At 42.7% G+C, this 23029-nt stretch overlaps 1 protein-coding gene across 3 annotated transcripts in view; it reads left to right on the plus strand.

Moving 5' to 3' along the window:
* The window catches only part of LOC308144247 (uncharacterized protein), a 69116-nt gene that overhangs the window by 40349 nt on the left and 5738 nt on the right, over positions 1-23029 (plus strand). For all 3 annotated transcript variants that reach the window (XM_080515310.1, XM_080515312.1, XM_080515311.1), the window contains exons 4-7: positions 12067-12185; positions 17899-17988; positions 21159-21303; positions 21547-21680. In XM_080515310.1, the coding sequence (XP_080371436.1) occupies positions 12067-12185; positions 17899-17988; positions 21159-21303; positions 21547-21680 (488 nt within the window). The remainder of the gene's footprint in view (positions 1-12066; positions 12186-17898; positions 17989-21158; positions 21304-21546; positions 21681-23029) is intronic.

The raw sequence follows: 23029 nt of genomic DNA on the forward strand, positions 1-23029 counted from the left end.
GTTTTGTTTTTTTAAACATGAAACATTTACAATAACCTTTTGTTGTTTTGGAATTTTTTGATAAGTTCAAACAAAAACGTCCGTCAGCAGCAAAAGCATCGGAATAAGTGTTCATGTCACTGAAATCAATAAATCTGAACAAAAGTTAAAAACTATATGTTAATACATTTGACCGCTATTCACTTCACATAATATACTGCTCCCAGGATCATTACCTTCTTCAAGCACGTCTTCTTCAGCTACCTGCAGTGTGCTTTAGTTTTGGTAAAGAAGCTAAAAATCCAAAACAAATAAGATTTGAAAAGGCTTTGAGGAAGTTCTTGATGAATGATTCAATGACCATCAACCCACAATGTAACTCTTTTGAAACAAACGTTCGTTAACAGACTTTCTGCTGACAATAAAAAAAAAACAAAAAAAAAACTTAAGATGTACATTTATTGTGTCTGCTGTCATGAATGTAACTATTAGTATTCTCTTGATTGTCTCTTAACCTTCTTCACCATCTTTGGGCTTGTGGAAATTAAATTATTTTCACAGCAAGCACTGTTGTTTCCTTTTTGTCAAGACTCTTGAATGAATTCCTTTATTTTGAGGCCTTTATTCTGTCTGCATATAACCTTACAGCAAGGACAGAACAGTTACACTTTTGATATTGTGCAACACATCAGTACAGCAACTGGCTATTATGTGAAGACAGGTTGTCTGCTTTAGAGCAAAACTTGTCTCCTGCGCACACAAATGTCTCATCACCACAGCTGATCTGCAAAGTAAATTTGAGCCTTATTGAGATAAATAACGTGTATTTCTGAATGAAGAAATGTGCTATGACTTTGCACTGCTCACAAGAGGCGATGTTACTGTAAAAACACGTGGCGTGAAGCCCAGAAATCCTACTGTATTTGTCTCCGATACGGATTATAAACTCTGGAGTCTACATTTATGTGAATGTAAGACTAAAATCACATTATTGTGATAAATCAAATCTGCACTTCCAGCTTTAAAACAGACTTTCTGTCATAAATTTCTGTCTGGAAAGTCCGTGCTGGGATGACTTCACCGTGACATTTCCTCGGACTTAACAAAAATCCTTCAGAGCCACAGAAAACGTAATTTAACTGTTTGACTCTAAAGAGTAAGGCAAGTTGGAGCATTATGCTTCATCCTCCTTCTGCACACATTGAGCTCAACGTTCGCCCACTCCATGCAGTGCCCGTCTAATTCTCTCTAGAGGGAGTACCTCCGAGTGTGCCACAGTTGGCAGCTTTGCATGTGCGGAGAGTAACGTAGTCTTTCCGATTCGGAGTGACGGCGTGTTTGGAGAGTGCCGACAAGTCAGTGTTTGTTTACGCTCAGAAAATCTCTTCCTTAGGTTGGGAATTAAGCATAACACACACACACACACACATACACACATACATACATACATACACACTTGTGGCGTCACGCTAACACCAGATGCCAGGAAGTGGAGTGGAGACTGAGTGGCATCTGCAGCAAAGTACCACCATGCGTGACTGTCTTCTGACTTTGCCTGTTTTAGCAAGCTTGCGTGATCCCACCACCATTCCCCATCAAGCCCCTTCCGCCCACTTCCCCTCCCTCCCCCCCCCCCCCGCCTATATCCTTCATTCACACGCACACATACACACAAACACACATATCGCCTGCTGGGACACAGCGTAGGGGGGTATATGTCCTCGCTCCCTGCGCCAAATGAAGTGATCGGAGCAAACACTGCTTCGTATAAACAGGCTTGGATTAGAGAGTGGCGATGACATGCAAGGAGCGCAGATGGAAGTATGTCAAGTGGACATGTCACGAAATGTCCAGACCTGACAAAAGCAAGTCTCACTTCACCTGGTTTGCTTTTTACGTACCTGCGTTCGCAGGGTTCATCTCAAGCAACTTCCAAAGATTTATGGAAAGTTGCGATCATGTTCGCAGTGCAAAGCTGCTTGGCTTTCTCATGGTGGGACTATACTTGGATTTAAGATTGTTAAACTTTCTGTGTTTTCTTTTTATACTTCTTTCAACATAATTTGTGGTGTCAGAGCAGCTGATATGCCCCTGGTGTGTTCGCCTGCTTCCTTGGAAAGGGCATGCCCTGCTCCACAGGGACGAGGTGTTAGGAGAGAGATAATCAGATTACTGCTGAGTTAGCGTGTTCCTCAATCAACTAGGTCTGTCAGAGTCCAACTTGTGGGGTGATATTGCTTGAGATGAACGGCTGTGTGAAAAAAATCGGCTTAAAGTCAACTGTCAATCCTGTGTTGTTTTCAGCTGTGAAGCTAAACAGGTTTTAGTTGCAAAAGTGCGCTGACTATATTTATTTTTTTTAATGGATGAATAGATGTCCATTTCAGACTTGTAGGGTGACAGAAATAATGAGTAGAGCCTCTGTGTTAGGATAGAAACCAATGAATAGTTCATTCTGCTATTGCTCTAGATTACCTGCTTCATAGATTAGTCACACCGGACACACACACACACACACACACACACACACACACACACACACACACACACACACACACACACACGCACACACATGCTCACTGGCACAGTGGATATGTAACACCACAGGTAGTGTCTCCTGATGGACAGCTTAATGGCTTTCATGCATAACACATGATCAGCATCACGGCTATCACTTGATCCCCCTCAACCCTGGACACATTAACAACCTCACACCCATTTAATTACACATTGATGGGCTCCTCGGTGTCCATGCCTGGTGTGGATTCTGTTTGTGCCTTTATTTTTGCCTTTTGTTGTAAGATTCTCCAAACTTGTTGATCTGGAAAATAAAGGCGTCAATGATGCTATACAGGTAATTTCTCAGTTTTGCAATCTACTGAAACCTGTAAAACACAGTTACACCTGCTGAAATGTGGGGTGAGAGCCGAAAACAAACACTTTTAAATGGTGTGCGGCAAACTGTTGCTTTTCATTGAGATTTTGTGAAAATACATTCATGCTGTTCTCGTTCCACCCTTGTTTTATAGTTAGCATTGCATGCTGTGGCCACATTATAATCCCTTCTGTTTTTACTCAGAACAACTTTACTCATTACCACATTAAGTGAGCCACTTTGTACTTTTACTTAAGTCACTCTCTCCCCCCAAAATTATGTGTCATTGTGTAAGACTTCGGCAAATCCGCACAACTTGCTCCGAAGCTTTAAAGCACTCTTTCCACCCACTGTGAGCGGTTAGCATTTGTTTAGCATTGCGTGCTACAGCAGCATTAGTGTAGTTTCCCTCCCATATGGATTCAGCCTGAGGGACCATCTGCCCATTATTATTTGCCTCAATGGGCCGAAACGGCACCATAATCTTTTTAACAGATTACCCTCTTGTTATGAAGAAGTTCAATGAGTGAAAAAAAGAGGAAAAAAACCCTAATGGGATCGCTGATGAAATCAACTTGTCATCATAAGGTGTGGTTCTTTCCCCCCCCCAGAAAACCTGTTGAGTGTTGAGTGTTGTGTGCGCGACGACCACAAAGTGAGGATGGTTCTATTTTTTCGTCTGGCGGACAAGGTGGAGAATTCGAGAGGGATAATCTGAGGCTTGTTGTGCTTCTCTCTCCCTGTCATTTAGCATCAAGCGAGTGACACTAGTTGGCACGCGATGCGAGGAACTGCCATTTTGCTAAAGTGGAGGTGCATGTGGCGCTGCACGCTTCAACCTCTGCTCCCCTCTCGGTCTGCCCGTCACCCCTCCTCCTTCTCCCTCATGCAGGAATTCAGCAAGACGAAAATACAGGGGTAGAAAACTAATAATTATTCCCCGGCTTGTTTAACTTGTCTCAAGTATTTCCTTTTTCTGTGTAAGCAGGAAAGTCAGACGCACTGGTGGAATAATAAAAAAAAAAAAGTGAGCCGTGGCGGTAAATGGAGCAGGCCGAATAACTAAACTGTATAAGAAACATCCCATGTTTGTTTATTCTTTATACTCGCAGCCAAAGTTTTGTCATCATGAGTTAGGTATGTAGAGTTTAATGAAGCAAATTAAGCAAAGTTCACATATTTTATCAATTCAAAAAAAATCACTCACTTTTTGTTACTTTCCATCCTGAGTCTGCATTTTCTATCATATTTGATCAATGTAACAAATTGAATGCAGTGGTATTCTGCAAACAAAATGAAACTCAAGACTAATGTGACTGCTACAGAAACTTGACTCTCACATTCAAAGTAAATCTCTCGCTGGCAACCTTGAAGAAATATCAGCTATTGCCTATGGGCCAGTTGTTGACAACAATCAAGAAACTAGTAAATCCTCCATCAAACCAAAACAAGTATTTGGTGGCATGAGTTTAGAGTTGATGGCATCAGTGTCACTTTTAATAAGCGAGAGGTGACAACTCTGTTTTATTCAGATTTTTCTCATGGGTTCTGCTGGTGAAGTTTCTTTAAGGAAATCACTGTAAAGATCAACTTTATCCTTCCCTCTGGTAAAAATTATTTAGCATGTGCCTCACTCCCAGATTCTACCTTTTATCACACGTGTTTACAACAATCAAAGATGTTTATGATGAAACTTTATCACTAATTAAACCCAAAATCTGCTGTTCTGGCTTTCACAGCAACAAAGTTCTCCAGTTTACAGGACAAATCCACAATACCTTCAAGCTCTTAAATCTCAAACTGCTTGTGAAAATAGAGATCGTGTGGGTACAAAAATAGAAGGGCTGTCCTTTATTGTGGCCAGGTGGGGTTCCTGAATGCAACTTTTATTAACCACCAGCTCCTTGAGAGAGAGAGCAACAAGCCGCAGCCTTCCTCATCAAAACAGGAATCCAAGGAGGGTGGATTTTGCGCTCCAAAAAGATTGCACGGCATTAGAAATGTATTAGATCTTACTATCAACCTTACAGTTGGCTGAACAGAGAAAAAGCTCACTTACTGTACAAAACGAATGAGAAGAATTGAAGAAGAAACCGTGCTCACAAAAGGGAAGTACGCTATCTCACTAAAGTCTAAGTTTGAACACTGAAGTTAACCAGAAAGAAGGAATAAATTGTTAGTATTCATTGGGCCTTTCAAGGGAAGCCTGATGCAAACATAGAAACAAGATAGACAAGATAAAAATGAGTCAACAACAGGCCAAACAATGGCGCTTCCCCTCAACTCCCCTCTCATAAGATCCACTTTCGCCCCGCATGTTTGTTTGTGCACATGCGAGTGCGCACACTATTGTCAGTCCGCCTCCAGGGCAGCTTTCTTTGCCAGAGTATATGTGACTCATGAGGGAGTTTGTATCCTGAGCTCAACCCCGACTGAGTGGACTCAGGGCCAGGGTCGGCATTTGGCTGGTGGAGCATGTCACATCCCCAGCAAGGGCAGGAAAGCTGAAAGCGTCTTGTTGTCTTCAATTAGACGATACACTGTTGCATTCATTTGGGTACAGTCAAATAAAAAGCTTTTCCTGCAAAGCTGGCTCGTCTCACGCAATGCATGCCTGAGTGCAGCTTGTGTATGTGTGTGTGTGTGTCTGTGTGTGTGTGTAAGCACATCGTTTCATGCCGAAGCACATTCTCCTTGGGCCTCCATCCATTTGCATTCAGTTAGTTTTTCTAATTGTCTGTATAAATATTGCACCACATTGGGCTTGTGTTGTGGTTAATTCTCCCAAGGCTTGACAAGCCAAATTTAGGAGGGTTCAGTCAGCCTTTTAGCTGGCTCTGCCTGCGCGTCGCTTCTTCAGCAGATTCATCCGGAAAAGAAAAAAAAAAAACAGACAAACACAAGCGAGCATGAAGCATGTGTGCCACAATCAGTCGTGTGCTATTTATAGGAGCAATTAGATGAGTTTCAGATTATGATTGCTGTAATAGTCCTGCAATGAGTGTGCAAGGAGTTCATGGCGCCAGTTTTACGATGCACCATGCAGTTACAGTAGCAGTATAGACTGAGTGGAGAAGTTGCCATGCAGGTTTGTTTTGCTCAAGGGCTTCTGTGTGGAGACGCATTACCCCGGTACCGCGGTGACTGGCGTGTCTGCTTGCCAACCAAAACAGAGAAGTGGAAACAATGGAGTTTACATCCCGACCATCATTCTGTGTGATCCCGTTTGCTTTGTCATAATATCACTTCCTCTCTGACATCAATGTGCACAACCACAGCCTTTTGTTTATGCTCTGTTTGTAAATCTTTTTTTTTTTTTTTTTTGCCTTGCTTCTGTGATAGGCTTCCCCCTCGCAGCTCTTCATGCACATGATTCCCCCCTCAAAAAATCACTCACTCACATGATAATCTCCCCTTGAATGATGAATATTTGTAATTCCTGCCCTGCTTCCAACAAAAGTATATTTTGTGCTTGTTCTCTCTCTGTCTCTCTCTCGCTCCCTCTCTTCTCTCTCTCTCTCTCTCTCTCTCTCTCTCTCTCTCTCTCTCTCTCTCTCTCTCTCTCTCTCTCTCTCTCTCTCTCTCTATATATATATATATATATATATATATATATATATATATATATATATATATATATATATGCACTTACAAATAAAAGGGACTTGCTACATCCCTTTAACAGTAATCGTAAGTGTCACAGGGGAAGCAAATCATTTCAAAAAATAATATCAGAAAGATTATAAACCTCAGCTGAACAGTAATATTAGTATGCCGGATGATTGAGGACTTAATCAGTGTGTCCTAACCCTAAGCACTGCCGACCTAACCCTAAGCAATCACCCAAAAGTGCTTTACACATACATCTGAAAACAGGCAGAATCGAACTTGTGGACACATTCTGCTCCTGCTTGTATTCAAAATGCCTCAAACTCCTCCTTACATGAAATCTTTTTCCTCATTGCAAAAACAAGGAGGAAAAAAAAAAATAGAAATAGTAACGGTTGGATTTGGACTGGGCGAGATCCGGACATTTGATCTGTGGCATAATGAAGTATTAGCTTCCATTACAGTGCAGGCTTAACCTTTTTGCGGAGCTCCATTGAGCGCTTGCCAACAGTCATCAATATTTAACAGCTGTTGCTATTATGAAATTCTTTATGGGCTAATGTGGCTCGCCGGCTTGCACGCAAGGCCTTGGCCGTCCGCCAACAGCCTGTCAGGAGGAAGGGGGGGAGATTGACAGACGGCTCGCTCGCGTGACAACCAGCCCTTGATCAGCCAGCTTTTTTTCTCTTTTCTCTCTCTCTCTCTCTCTCTCTCTCTCTCTCTCTCTCTCTCTCTCTCTCTCTCTCTCTCTCTCTCTCTCTCTCTGTCTCTCTGTGTGTGTGTTGGTATTGCTATCCCCACTGGATTTCCTGTGCTTGCAGAGAGAGAGAGAGAGAACGAGAGAGAGAGAGAGAGAGAGAGAAGGGGGTGGTACTAAGCAAAGGAGGTGGCAGTAAGCCAATCCAACCTCAACACACACACACACACACACACACACACACACACACACACACACACACACACACACACACCAAGTTTTCTCTACTCACGCAAGCCTTGTAGAAGGGGAGGGACTGCTGCGCAGCACAGCATGGTCTGGAGTTCTCGTTCCCTCTCTCTCTCTCTCTCTCTCTCTCTCTCTCTCTCTCTCTCTCTCTCTCTCTCTCTCTCTCTCTCTCACACACACACACACACACAGTGTGTGTGTTTGTGGATGTGCAGCCAAAAGATGGCACCCATAGTACTCAAATCAAGGAGACACACATGGCCTCGACACAAGACACAACTGTGTTGCCGTGTCACTCCAGAGAAATGTATATTGCTCTTTCAGACTGCTGAGGTTGTAAATTTGGACGTAATTGCCAACAGAGTGCCTGGAAAAAAAGGAGTGCAACATAGCATGTGCTTCACAGCAAGTCATGCATGAAGTAATGATGCAGAAGCATTGTTAGAATGCTCCTAGTGCCTTGTTGATGTCAGCACTGACATGTATTCTATCATTAGATAATTACAACTATAGGAAAGTCACTCGCTGCAGTAGTTCTCCTTAATTTCCACTGGGTGTATTAGAGCAATTACTCAAAATCATCTAAACAAACTGCCATAATGTTTGACTTCTTTTTAGTTTAATGATAGTTGTGGTACAATCATATTTTAGTTTGTAATTTCAACTTGATTACAGTCAAACCCAAAATTGAACATATTTCATTTATTTATTATTGACAACATTATTATAATGGTCATTTGTCACGTGCTTATATGTAAAAAACAATTAATCTGCAACTGCAGCTGTCAAGTGAGTGGAATACATTTCTGCTGTTCCTTATACAACTGGTTGTGGACTGAACTGGTTATGCAGCGAAATACCAAGAAATAGAACTGTAGTAGCAGGAGTAACCACCTGTTTGACTCTGTTTGGAGTAGCATGCGAGCTGGCATGTCTGAAACCGTGCAGCAGCTGGTGTTGTGCCTATGAGCAGCCATGTAAGAACACTCACCTGCTCCTCGCTACGCATTGCTCCAGATAGGAACACGATCTAAAGAACCGAGCCTGGGTGAAATCTCCCATTCATGCTACTCCTGTACTCACCATTTATACATCGTTTAAAGTCGTGCGACAAACCCCTGGAGCACCTCTCAACATAATGTCATGCCATCTTTGATTCTACTCTAATGTACAGGACAGCATTGAAATATTAATTCCTGCATTTTTCATCATTTTGTGAGACATTTCTTTGTCTTTTATCCACATTATCTCCAGACAGGGAGTAAGTCATTGACAAGGCCACGATGGGACAATTCTACCTCCCCCAGCATCTTGTCTGCTCACAGAGCTACTACTTTATCTAGTTCAGAGGCTTTGAAGTCTTCTTTAATATATTTATATATATATCAACTGTGCTGGGCCCTCTTATCTCACACTTGGAGGTAATTGAACTACTTTTCATGATCAACAGACCAGAAAAAACACATGAAATATTTGTATTTTAAAATCTTACATAGCAAAAATGAAAGCCACGCTATTGACAACAAGGTAACTCAGAGCACGCATAACCTCATGCTTAGTAGCATATTTTGGTTTATTTCGGACTTCCCAATAGATTCCACATTATATCTTTATTTGACATTCATGAAAATGTCTCAAAGTGCGATTAGAGGATATTTACTTTGTGGAAAGATTTATTATATGCTAATTATACATTATGAAATAAATTAAAGGTAAACAAACAAACCATAATCATTCATAGTTCAAGATTTCTCCAAGCTAATCTAAATACAGAACAATTTTTTCACTGAATCTTTGTAAAAGATTTTAGTTTGATCTAAAATCACTATTAGTTTCCATTCAACTGATGATTTCCTTGGTTTTACCTCAACTGGGTTTTAACTCGCCTATCACAATCGGCACACAGCCAACTAAAGATAGAAGAAAAACTCAATGGATTCCTGGCCATGATGTTCTGAGTCATTTCAAGTCCCGAGACGATTGCGACTTAGATTGTGAGAATTAAGTCGTCCCGTAGCTTTGCGTCTGGCGGGTGGTCTCATTATTTTGTGTACTCAGTTGAAGTGGAAAGACAGGCCAGGTCGGGACACTTTGGGCTCTGCCCTTTGGCAGCATCTACATCCCTCTCCTTGTCACTTTTTACTTAACACCCTGTCCTCACACAGAGCACATAAATGCCTCGCCATTACCCACTCTGTTTTCCTTTTTAGACTTGCGAGGGAGAAAATAGCGGCAAAGAAAAGCAGAGCCGAAGACGCGAGTGGCGATGAATAAAGCCGGCATTGTTGGAGGAGGAAGTGCCAGTGCCGATAATTAATCATCCCTCGTGTTTGTCTTTCCTGACGCCGTATCCTCTCCAAAAGCTGCTGTAAGAGAGAAAACAAAAATACACGAGGCGTTGAGCGGGGAAAATAAAGGCGGTTATTAGATTAATTTCCCTCGCCAATGGTTTCCACTGGATGGATGGTCTTGCGGCGATTGAACAGAATGGTTTTGTGTGTCTGTGGCCGTGTGTGGCTGCCTGAGTCTGTTTGTTTGTTTGAGTTTGCACTTATTGGAGGTTATGACAAAATACTTAACGTCATTACTGGCTTACAGGGGTTCATAAAGCTGTTTGCCAGAGCTCTCATCAACGTTCAACCAGATTTTCTTCACATTACGACCTTTAATTCCATTTAAAACTCGAATAAACCTGCTTTTCCCGCTTGGGAAATTCCACAAATATATATTGGAAAAAATTTAATCCGGACAAAATGTATGGATGTAGAAAACATTAATAATAGCGCTTTAGCGTTGCGTGCTATAGCGTGGATTTAAGAGAAGGGAAATTCTTTAAGCGTCACGAAATCGGTTGTCGATCGCCTGCAATGAACAAAGAAGGGGTGGAGATGATGGTGATTGTAATGAGGAGGAGGAGGAGGAGGAGGGTTGTGGAAGTGTGCATGGGGGAGGGACAGACTAGAGGATGGGAGATGGTAGAAGGTTAAAGTGAGAGGACTGGAGGGCTTAATGGGGTTATTTTGTGGGGGTGCGCACTATAGGAAGCGTCGAAGGATACATACATACATACTTAGATAGTTTTCCATAATGAAGCTTGGATGCGGGTGCGTGTGTTGCGTGACTAATCTGTGCCTGCTACAATGAGTGACGGAGCGAAGGGCTGATCTCTTGGAGTGAGCCACATGCCCACTGACAGCGCACCCATAAGAGAAACACGCAAACATGCTTCCAACACGCAACGCATACGTCACAGCGGCGCATGGGACAATTCAGCACGCCACCGTCGTGTGAGCTAATTGCATGTGCACACACCATGGCATGGTAGCCGTCCTGCCTGAGTTCAAGGTTTTAAGTGAAACGTGACCTAGATGTGATATTTGGGTAAGGATGATACAAGATTGCATCGTGTCAAATTGGAGAACAATGTGCAAAGGCTTTTTTTTTAGAAAACACAAAGAAAGTGCTGGTCTTTATATTGTCCACCTGTTAATTTTTTCCATTAGAGTAGAACACAATGAGAACGGTCTTCGTGATCAACTGACATCTCCCCACATAGGGGCCAGAGGTCAGCGACACATCATTGGAAGATTTTCATTGTTACTTCAAAAACGCTTATTCCGAGTTCGCTTTAGACCTTTGTGTGTGTGTGTGTGTGTGTGTGTGTGTGTGTGTGTGTGTGTGTGCGTGCGTGCGTGCGTGCGTGCGTGCGTGCGTGCGTGCGTGCGTGCGCGTGCGTGTGTGTGTGTGTGTGGTGCAACAAATAATACATTTTTTCACTCTTCACCTGCAAGCTATGAAAACTGTTTATGTAGTCAAAAGAAGTTCTGCCTGTTTAAGAATTTGTCCAAGAAACTACTCAAGCAAGGTTTTTCCACTCGCAGTTGTTAATTTCTGTCAATTCATCGGCTTATTGTGTTGATTTTCATTCAATTTTGATCATTTATAAGTAAAATAAGACTCTCAGGCCATCCAATTCAAATAAAAAGGATATAAGACAGGCCTGTGCAACACAAGCACCTCTAAGTTCTCTTGTTTTTCTTTGGTCAACCACTTGAACAATTCATCCCAAATGTACCAGATGCTGCCCTGCCTCACTGTCTGCGGAGCAGCCAGCTCCGCATGTACATGTGGCTGTATCGTGTGTGAGGAATCCTGTAAAGTCATGAAATCCTCCTCTGTTTTGTCTTATTAGACTCGCCCTCCACACACACTAATACCTGGCATTAGAGCTGCAAAAAAAAAAAAAAGGGGGGCGGGGGGGGGGGTACAGTTTAATGTGTCGGCCACATGTCTGAGTACCGGGTCCAGTTATTCTCTCCGCTGCCATATCAGGGGCTTGCGGGAGATCCTCCGAGCGTGCTTTGGACAGCAGAGTCACTGTTGTTATGATTTTTAACATTGCTCGTGTTGACATGTCTGGGTATTCAGTGCAGCAAGACATGTGTCTGGCTCGCCTTGCTCCATTTTGTTTTCCAGACCGTGAATGTAGATATGAGCACAGATGGATGTGGGTAACTTACACAAGCACAAAGACCAGGATGTATAGTTCTCCTGTGTTTATGGAGGTTCTTTTTGTTTTCTTTTTTTCACATGTAACCCGTTCAATACATTTTTGCAACATACCCAAAAAGATTTTCTTTTATTATTCTTTTCACAGCAGGTCCAGATAAGACCTCCAGGAAGCACGCCGTCAACACGCCCTCCTCTAACCCTGAACCCAGGAAAGAGAGCGTTCCGCTGGGCACCGGTGTCAGTGAAAGCAGCCTCCTCCTGGAAGTAAGTAACATCGTGGCCATTGACCTTAACAAGCTACATTAGTGCCAGTGGTTTTCAAAATGTGGGGTTTGCCCAGGAGGGTGGGAGCCTATCAAGCCATGGTTTATCTAAATAGCGCCCAAAAGCTGCTTCACTATCTTCTGTGCAGTCTCCTCCTCAACACCATGCTTTCCCTCCTCCTGCACATCACAGTCATTAAACACACACACAAACACCACTCATTTGCCTCAGATTGAGTGAGAGACTTGGGAATCAGCAGCAGAGTGGGTGGGGGGTCATTGTTTTGTGTGTGTCTGTGTGCATGCGTGTGTGCCCTTCGCCCTTTGACCCGACCTCCTTTACAGAGCTATGGTGTTGCGTGACATTCGGGTGAGACAGTAGTGTCAGAGCTGATGAAGGAGTGGGGACTCACACACGCTGGCGGCTTGAGCAGCCAGTGAAGTGTGTGTGTGTGTGTGTGTGTGTGTGTGTGTGTGTGTGTGTGTGTGTGTGTGTGTGTGTGTGTGTGTGTGTGTGTGCGTGTGTGTGTGTGTGCGTGTGTCTGTTTCTGTTTCTGTTTCTGTGTGAGTGCATCTCTGTCTGAATGCATGTGGTCGTGTGTGAAAGTGAGCAAAAGAGAGTGAGAACAACACACCAAGCCTGTCAACACCAATCACAGCCAACCAAAGATGTGCTTTACAGCCACTTGACCTTAGACCCCTAATCAATTCCTAACAACGGATCCATCATGAGGACTTTTATTTTGCTTACTTTCAGAGAACAAATTGCATGTCGTGAATCATCCCTTTGTTATTTTGACATGTCAGGACATCCAGTTATTTATTTTTTTTAACTTGGACCTTTAAACACACACACATGCTAAATTTGGATGCACTTCAAATAAAACTTGTGCAGATAGGTTTGTTCAATTCCTGGAGAGACTTGAGTGTTTCTGGTGAAGGCATCAGAGGAGCCTCTCGTCATACTCAGACGGGTACGGCCGCACGCTACGTGGGAATTGCCCTAACATCAGATCATTGTTACACACTCAATATTCTAATAGCTCTCGGTCAAGCATCAAATTATGACACTGATCATCGTCCAACATCTACGTGCGCAGACACGCATGCAGAGAAGCGCAGATGCACTGATGCTTCTGTTAATGTGTTGGGTTTCTCATTTGGACGGTAAACAAAGGGCTAGATTGACCATAGTGATGTGCTGCCTCCCGTTGCGTGACTCAGCCTGCACAAGGGCCTCACAGCAAACTGTGCATTAGTTGTTACGGCGATGGGATCCCAATAGAGAGAGACGACGGATATCTGTGTCTCTGCGTGTGTGCGCGTTGGGATTGCATATATGGGTTATGGTATGCATGGTTAGCCACCCATCTTAATTTGACAGGTACATTTACACTTGTGTATTGCGTGTGTCCATTATTCATTTAGATTGATTTGATTATTCATTAAATGGCGCATTTACAGTTAATGTCGCATTCATAGCCGAGACAATTGCAGTGCTTTTGGATCGAGTTACATGTTTCGATTCTTGTATAGATTCCTGTTTAGTAAGCATTTTTAAAAGGAAGTAAAATTTAGACGTAAAGGAAATAAAAAGGTTGACAAAGTATTCAAAGTCTTTGTCAAAAGTACCAAAATGTTGCTTTTATTTTCCCATGTGCCACAGGTCGATGAGGATAAGCGCAGCAGATAAACAGTGTCTCTTGGATCTGTTGAATAGCTTGCCTTAACTGAAGGGGAAAGAAAAACTGCCATTACTGTATATTATTTGTGGGCCGTCATTACCGAGCGTCTTTGCTCAGATTTCATTCAGTATCATTGAAGCCCATGTTGTTGTAGCCAACTGTGGTATGCATGTAGGATGCGGCGGATGTGTTGTGACCTCATCATCCCTGCTCTCATCTCACTCCAACAGTCAAACTACAGTAAAACTATAAAAAAAGAAAGAAAAAAACCTGCAGCACCACGTCTCTCATACCTACTCTTTCCTCCCCCTCCCATCCACCTCTGCTCCTCCAAACCCAGTGAACATATATTTTATTTTGGGCTCTGCGTGCAAAGCGCCTCTTAAGATTTGTAAGTCAAAGCTCTTAGTCTCCCAGGGGCAGTTATAAGAGCCAGGGGCGTCGTAGTTTTAGATATGGGGGGAGAGCGAGCCAGCAGCAGGTGCCTGTTTCCATTACCTAAAGGCTTCAGTATGCAAGGAACTAAGGGAAATGTGAATGGAGAAAACATACAAAAACAGCAGGCAGCACTGTGCAGCCAATGTCTGTGCATGTGTGTCTTCCTTTTGATATCTGGATTCATAATTCTGACAGTTACATGTAAATGTAATGATCATAATTCTGGTTGAATAATCACTTCTCAACCCTGAATCTGAAATGAAAGGCAAAACGGCTGCACTTTTTAAACAAAGGTGATGCGTGTTCCCTTAATGGACTCTGACACGCGAAAAAACAAATGCACTCTATTCATCTGTAATAAATTTGCTTGGCATTTGCATTTGGTGAAGCCAATTAAAGTAATCAACTTACAAAATATACAGTTTTTTTGCCTCTGCGTGGTCTTTCGGGTCACAGGTCTGAGCCCCGTTTGTTCCAGAAGGATGAAAATGTCAAAATACTTTGAAAAGAAAATTAGGAATTTACTGTAGCCTTTCAATGACTTGGAGGAGAGATGGAGAAAGGTAAACCGGCAAAATAAATCGAAATGAGCCCAACATGGAAATTCTTCCCTTTGCAGGACCTCATGAAAACTCATACTGTATATGTATACATTCTTTTGGAAACCTCCTACAAAAAAACAGAAGACTACGTTTTGAATCGTCATGAGCTGGACAGTGGACGGTAAATTATCAATCCATAGTTATCAATTCAAGTAATTCAAATTACACGAGTTGAATAACAGGCTTGGACAATAAAACACGATATCAAGCTATCCTGTTGTCCAGAAACACCTCATTCCTCCTTCACCACATGGTTTCGATTCGGGAAAGATCACAGTCAAATTCTTGGTCTAAAAACCAGACATCTTCATATTTTCATCACAGACATGTTGGATTTAGACAAAAGATGGTTCGCATGAATATATTGAATACAAATTGACATGCTGTTACCAGATGTTTATGCCGCCTCGTCTTCCCTCCTGGGAATCTACAATTCACTGTGATGATGAATTGTTATTCCATTTTAATTTCAAAAGCAGTGAAAGCTACTCTTGCGCACATTTTAGCAACAGAACAAACATACTTGATCGACAATTTTTACTCAGTACAGCCTGAGAGTGGATCAAAATCAAGAGAAATAATCCATACATCAATACATGCGTCTCTGTGAGGACCTTGATTCAGAGTCATGGAGGAACACAACCTAGAACAACCACTAGTGTGTGGTGCATTTTTTGATAATGCATCCACGTGCACATGCACATAGGAGTCAGTTTGTAAACATAAAAGCTGCTTTAAACTGTCCCACTCAGTACCTGAGTGTGTGCAGGAACAACTTCTCCACTGATGCAGCGGCCTTGTGAATGAACACTTTGTTGGAAAAAAGCGCTGTTAAATTAAGAGTGAGCAGCACAAACATTCGGGACTCAGCCACTGTTAACATTGTTAAGCTACCAGCAAATGTTCAGCCTGAATGTGTATTTGCTAGAACTGTAGCCTGCTTTCATAATGCATTCGCATTAAAAAAAAAAAAAAAAAAAGTCTTATTCAGGCACTGCCAATGTCATTTTCACATCAACAAATAGCCAAAACGCAAGGAAAGTGTACCGTTTCCTCTGAAAAGGTTGTATAAACAAGGCCTCAGAGTTGTTTACAGCGTCGCCGAGTTTTTGTGCCATTTTATTGACTCCTGCATAAAGCTCTTTTATGGTGTTCTTGTTCATAAAATACATTGTAATGTTTTTATTCCTACTCTGAAAGAGGAACAGCTTTCATTGCGGCATCCACACTGTTTCCCGACTTCAATATTCCTCTGAGGAAGTGACATCATTGTCGGGCAGCCGTAATGCAGCACGTTATAATAATAAACTGCATTATTATTCATTTTGGAGCGCTTGCTGTAGGAAGCTTTGCCTCCGTGGATGTGTGTCCTGGTGTGTTGGGATAGAGGTGGGGGTTGGGTTCCCACTCTCCCCCTGGACATCATGAACATGTGCCAGTTGATTTTGTCAAACATCGTCTTCATCCAGACCGTCGAGGACCCAACCCATCGAGCAGTCTCCGCTCTGCTCATCATGCCTTGACATAGGTTTTTTTTCAAGTATCATCATATCATAGTCAAGGCCCCCCCCCCCCCCTCCCTCCCCTCTCGCTCACGAGGTCGTTCCGTCACAGTATGACTCTCATAGCTCTGGGTTCTCTGGGCTACAAATAGCTCCGTTCACAGTGTTTATTGGGTGGGTCGGATGTGCGGCGAGAAGAGCATTAGTCAGCTCGCTAAGGCAATCAGACCGCTGCTACATGAAAGGGGCGAAGAGAGACATAGAAAAGGAGAGGGTAAGTGTGTGAATTTAAAGGCCGTGGGGATGTATAAGGCACAAACACACACACACACACGCGTGCACACACGCACGCACACACACACACACACACACACACACGCACACACACACACAAGGGAAGACCTGCATAGTCTCGCAGTAAAATAGAGGTGACAGACTCTGGCAGAGGCAGTCACGCAAGTCAAGTAGCCTTGCAGTTGTCACGCTATCACAGCTGTGTGGATGAACACACACACACACACACACACACACACACACACACACACACACACACACACACACACACACACACACACACACACACACACACACACACACACACACACACACACACAGTGACCTGTTCCCCTCACCCCTCCCTCCTTCCTGTGTTTCTTCTCTTCCTCTCTCGCTATTAACACTCTTGGTACTCTGTCCATCCTCCCTTGTTTGATTGGAGCCAGTTAATTTTCTCTTTCAATCAAACACTTGTCCGTGGAAAATGTGGCGGCCAAGCACACGATTCCATCCTCGTGCATGCGCGCGTGTTCAAGCAAAGAAGGAAAGAAGGAATGAGGCTGTTTGTGTCTGCAGTTATATCTGCTTCTGATCAATGTGTTTGATATCGCAAATCAAAGCCTGCTATCAGTCAAACAGACTTCATAATCAAAGTTTGAATTTCATGAAATACACGAGTTTAAAGAGGGAACAAATCGGTCGGGGTGCTTGCGTGCGCGTCATCCACAATTTAGCCGCTTTGAAAATTGAATCTGAATTTCAGTCTTTAAAGCAGTACTTTGCATTAAAAATCAGTAAGTTTTACTTGGCTCCATGTGTAACACAACCATCTGTATTTCATTGGTTTTCCAATGCTGTATTCTTCTACCTTTTGTGCTGTTTTTGTACTAATGTGCTGTTCTGGGAGTTATGGAAAGAGAGATAAATTGAACACGATGCCATAAAAAGTCTGGCAAAGGCCAGATACTAGCCGCATTTTCTCTGAAGCTTTATAATATGTAATGCACAGTAATGATTGCGACTGGACCTGGGTTGCATAAAAGACCATTTGGCCGTGTTTCTGCAGGATGCATGCAAAGTGTGAAGGATGCCATGAAAAGTTAGCTTTGCAAGATATGATGCAGTTGTTTGTTGCACTTCTGGCTATTTGCTGCATTGTTGCCGTGAGTCACCATTTATTTCTGTTTTTGTGTTTGTGTGTGTGTGTGTAGTCTCTGACAGGCTTTGCCTTGGTGGTGAGCAATGATGGGATGGTTTTTTATGCGTCATCGACCATTGTGGACTACCTGGGATTTCATCAGGTAAGCTGAACATGTCAAGTGTTTTTACATGTGTAAGCATTCATTAAGCTGGAGGCTCAGAAAGTTACCATGGATGGAAAATTCCCCATTTCCACGCAAGGACAATTGATATCACAGCAATAAAGTACCCCAATAAAACTCTGCAGATCAATTGCACACAACATCATTATAAGCCAACATACTGATAAAATCATGAACAAACTCATCGATAGACATTTTAGCTGGGAAACTATTTACTTGCAGTTTACTATGTCAATGCATGCTGAACGGAATCAAAGTTGCATTACAGGAGTCTCCAGAAGTCGTCACCATTCAGGTGGGAAATTCCCAGTTTGACAGAATCTTTCCCTTATTACGGTCAGAACTTTCCCACTTTGTATTGACTTGTGAATGTTCCCATTCACATTAGGAACTTATTTGCCCCCTGAGATACTAAAAGCTGACTCAACTTAGTTTTTATTCCATAATTTCTTAGACCAAAGTATAAACTGGCACCAAGAGGGTCTTTAATGTGACATTATTGCAGACTACTGCAAAGATTTATATATAGAAGGAAAGACTTTTTTTCATGCATTTACTAGTTTTATATAATTTTATACATTTCACAACCAAAACCGGCGTAATAATCTATCAAATTAGTTGTATTAATGCAATATGTTTTGGAAAGAGACGTGTCATTATTCAGTAAGGTCACCATTCCCATTTCTGTTACAGCCCATGGTTTCTGCTCTTTGCTATCATCCTTCTTTTTTCATCTTCTGGCTAATGAGCTGGAGAAAATGGTCTCTCTTTCAGTCTGCCTCCCTGCTGCCAGATAGCTCTATCTAAAGGGGAGAGTGAACCCACTAAGTTACAGCTAAGAGGCCACAGACGGGTGAAGACCTCCATTTCACCCTGACTAACGCTCCGTGGGTGTCTGCATATGTGTGTGTGTGTGTGAGTGTACTGATAAGTTACCAACAGTTTGACTTCCTCTCTCCCTCCAGTGGCTGTAACCAGCCAGCCATTAATTATGAATGATATCAACACGAGTTCGCCTGTCCTGCACAGCTGAAATTATCCCCCTCCTTCAAAACCATGGAGAAAGTGCTTTTCACTGTTAAAAAACCCGTTGCTTTACCCTCGCAAACACACGCACGCACACACATAACACACGCACACACATCGTGGAAGAAATTCTTCTGCTACAGTGCTCCCACTTGGCTTACAAGCCGACAGGGGCAGTAACCCAGCGCCATGAAATCGACAAGAAAACCAAAGTGGTCTGAGAGACCCTGCCACAGTGTGGGTGCGTGTGTGGGTGTGTGTGTGTGTGTGTGTGTGTGGGGTGGGGGGGTGGTGCCACGGGAATCTGTGTAGACAGGCAAATGAAATTTAGACTCTAAGGTGGCTGTCTTTTTGGGGCTCAGTCAACACTTGCGAAATTGGAAAAGAGGGAGAGTTTTCTTTTTCAGATACTTACATTCAAATGAGATTCCGTTTCACACGTTTTAAGAATTTTTTTGTGTCACGTCGTGTTAACGCGATGAAATAAAGGACGCATTAGAAAACGGGCAGTGTTCTGTAAGGGCTATCGAATGATTCTGGTGAATGAGTTATCGGAAATGTTCGGAACTCGATGACGACACAATCAAACATAGTGTCGATAGGAAACAAATATTTAATTAAGAAGTGGTAAAAATCCCAGAAACAGCTTGTTAAGTTGGAATAACAATATGGTGAGTCAGACAAAAAGTGGAGTTGGGTCAGACAGGTGATATCTGGAATAAAAAAAATGTGTTTGATAAACATTTGATTCATGTTGTAGATTTATAAAGTCAGGAACAGAATTGAATCTTGAAAAAAATTTTTAAAATCTACATTAGCCAAAGCAAATCCAGCGAAGAACAATGCAGATAGCTTCAAATCTAAACATCTAATCGTCCTCCTCTGAGCAATAATCGTTGTCCTATTGAATAAAATCCTCACAGATGCTTCCGCATCATTTCAGGCTGTCATCAAAACGTTCTTGCAGCTTTTCCCACATGTTCAATTCCTGCAACAGATCTATTGGTTGTTTTTAAGTCCCATACTTCACTTTAAAGGCCTCGACAACATGTCACATAATTTTCAGCCCACAATTGTAGCCAGGAGGACACTTATCCCTAATATACCACAGAAAAGACGAAAAAAAAAAGAAATGAGAAGGCCTCACTAAGTAGCACCACAATAAAGCGGCGCAGAAGAGCGGAAAACCTCCACTGGCCTTTGATCCAATTTGTTACTAGGGCTGCGAGCCTTTGAAGGTCAACAAAAATATCACTTATTCTCCATTTTTTCCCTTCTTCTTTTCCTCTCTGTGTTTTTTACGAGAAACATAAACAATAGTCACTCGATCCGTCTGTCTGCCGGTAGGGAACCAAACCACAGGACGAAGCGTTTGCCGAAGACGGTGGGAACAGATTGTGTTTTCAGAGGCAGGCGATCAAAAACCCTCGCGTGCCACCAGTGTGGAAATTATGGAGCGAGGGCAGGGAGGAGGGAGCGAGGGAAGAGGAGAAGGTTGAACGTTTTAGTGAGGAATCTGTCATGGAATGACAGAAAAGCAAGGCTATTGCTGGAAAAGAGAGCGAGGCATGACGAGAGCGGGCTGGAACCCGACTCGTTCTGTGTGTGTATGTATGTGTGTGTGTGTGTGGATGGGGATGGTAAGCTGGGCTGGACTGCCGTTCGGGAGCTGGTGTCACGCGATGTTTGACAAACACAGCTGCCCTCACTGGCCCTGCAGCTGCCCTCAGACAGTTACTGTACGGGGCAAATTCTCCCGCCTCTGCGTGCGCGCAGGAATACGTGTGTGTAAATGTACATGTATGTTTCTGACATTGACTACTATTGACTTTGTGTGTGGTGTCAATGCCCCACAAGGGCAACTTAGCACACTCTCTGCCATTCCTGGGGCAGATCGAGTCTGCCTGAGCCACAATGACAAGGGCCCCCCACCCCTAAAAACAGCTACCGGCTGCAAAACACAAAGTGTATGGACCTCCTGATACTTCGACCTGTGACTTTCACAAAATGAAAAAAAAAAAAAAAGATAAAATAACATCTCTGTGATGGCAGGTTTTGATAAAAAATATTATTTTTAATGAAGGATTTCCTCAACAAACTAACCGAATATTGTTTCCCCACAGACTGACGTCATGCATCAGAACGTGTTTGACTACATCCACATAGACGACCGTCAGGAGTTCAGGCGCCAGCTCCACTGGGCCATGTGTCCTCCGCAGCACCCGGGCGGCTCGGCGCATCAGGACGGTCAGCTGCCCGCAGCAAATGGTGCGTAGTTCATTTAGAAGGCGAAAAGGAGCCTCTTTTCTCTGTCAACAATGTCCTGAATGATAAAAGTGCTGAAACAGACGCGGAAAAAAACTAAGGCGAAGCTTAAAAATTGAAAAGAAAACATTAAAAAAGCGTCACTGATCACAAAAGGTTTTTTTTTTTTTAATACGTCTGGTTTTCTGGTTTATTTGCTGAATGGATCCATATTTTCATCCTCCACATTTCTCTGCTGTATCCTAGGTGAGGAGTTTGTGGTGAGCAGCCTGTTCCACTCCCCAGAGGCAGGGGACATTCCTCCCGAGCTCTCCTGCTTTCTTAACAGATGTTTCATAGCCAGAGTCCGATGCCTCTTGGACAGCACCTCTGGATTCTTGGTGAGTGCTTTACACAAACTAAAATAAACACTAACTTCAGGGTGCGATGCATTCAGATTTGCCCCCCAAACAAAAAAACTGAGCATGCGGCCCACTCACTTGGAGAGGACCAATACCCATAAAAAAATAAAATAAAATGAAATAAAAAGTTATGACCCCTTCGGTAGTAAAAAATTTAATTTATAATTGGAGTGTGTGCTGTTATTTATAGTTATATTGCAAGAAATTATAAGGTAATTGAGTGCCTGGACACAGCAGTAGAGTCGGACCGTGGTTTATCCCTCATGGCTGTGACTCGAGCGGTTTGGACACCAACATTGGAAAATCTAGAGGCCCTGATGACAGAGGAGGAAGAATATGAATTTAAATCATTCCGTTGGGGTCAGTTGAGTTCACGGTCACCAGGTCCACTCTGGTTGTCCTGACATTGGCCGCTTCACAGAAACACTAGATGGTAATTTTCTGAAATACACTGGAAGTGCTGGCAGCCAAGTTCTGGGTAAATATTGGTAAGATGCTTTCCACATCAGTCAATGTAATTACAGTTTGAACACAAAAGGTTGTAATACAATGCAGCGTACTCGTATTGCGAGCAACTAATAAAGAACAACATGTATTCATTGGTTTTAGACCATATATTCATGTTTTTACCACAGTTGAAAGGCCTCAAATGTTCCACAAACTGCACTCTGGGCTGAAATAGTTAACATGCTGAACGGCAAAGTTAAGCAGGCGTACCCGTTAAACTCCCTCTAGTTATGCGCACGATTGGTACAGTAAATATATGTAACATTTGTAAGAACAAATTATTTGTTTAATGTCCAAACAGGCTTTTGGCCATCTGCCTTAACTATTTAAATGGAAAACATTTAATAGAGTTCTATAATAAAAGTGTGTTTTCAGCATAAATGAACCAATCATAGTGTCACATTGAAATACATTTAAGAACCAGGGACACTTTATATCACTCAAGTATGCCGACCGAGTTTCCTGGGAGTAGGAAAAAGGCTGCCGTGCAGATGAAACACATCTACTTGTGCTCAAAGTGAAACTATCAGCTTTGATGGAGCATGATCCTGACAACAGCTGCTGTGTAACAAATGAACTGTGACCATGCGAGAGCTAATGTGTAAACAATACCATGTGATTCGCAAAGATCCCGTCTTTCATTTCGCCAACGCTTTATATGCAGTCAATTAACAACTCCACTGCATTTGGAAGTGCACGTAAAGATCCTGCTGTTGTTTGATGCTGTTGGCATTCACAATAAAAGAGTCCCGCAAACAACTGAAAGCAATGAATTCAAGTTAAAAGATAATGTGCTATTGACGTCAGACCATATTTGTGAT

The sequence above is a fragment of the Blennius ocellaris genome (assembly GCF_963422515.1).
Source record: "Blennius ocellaris genome assembly, chromosome: 19".
NCBI classification, from domain to species: Eukaryota; Metazoa; Chordata; class Actinopteri; order Blenniiformes; family Blenniidae; genus Blennius; species Blennius ocellaris.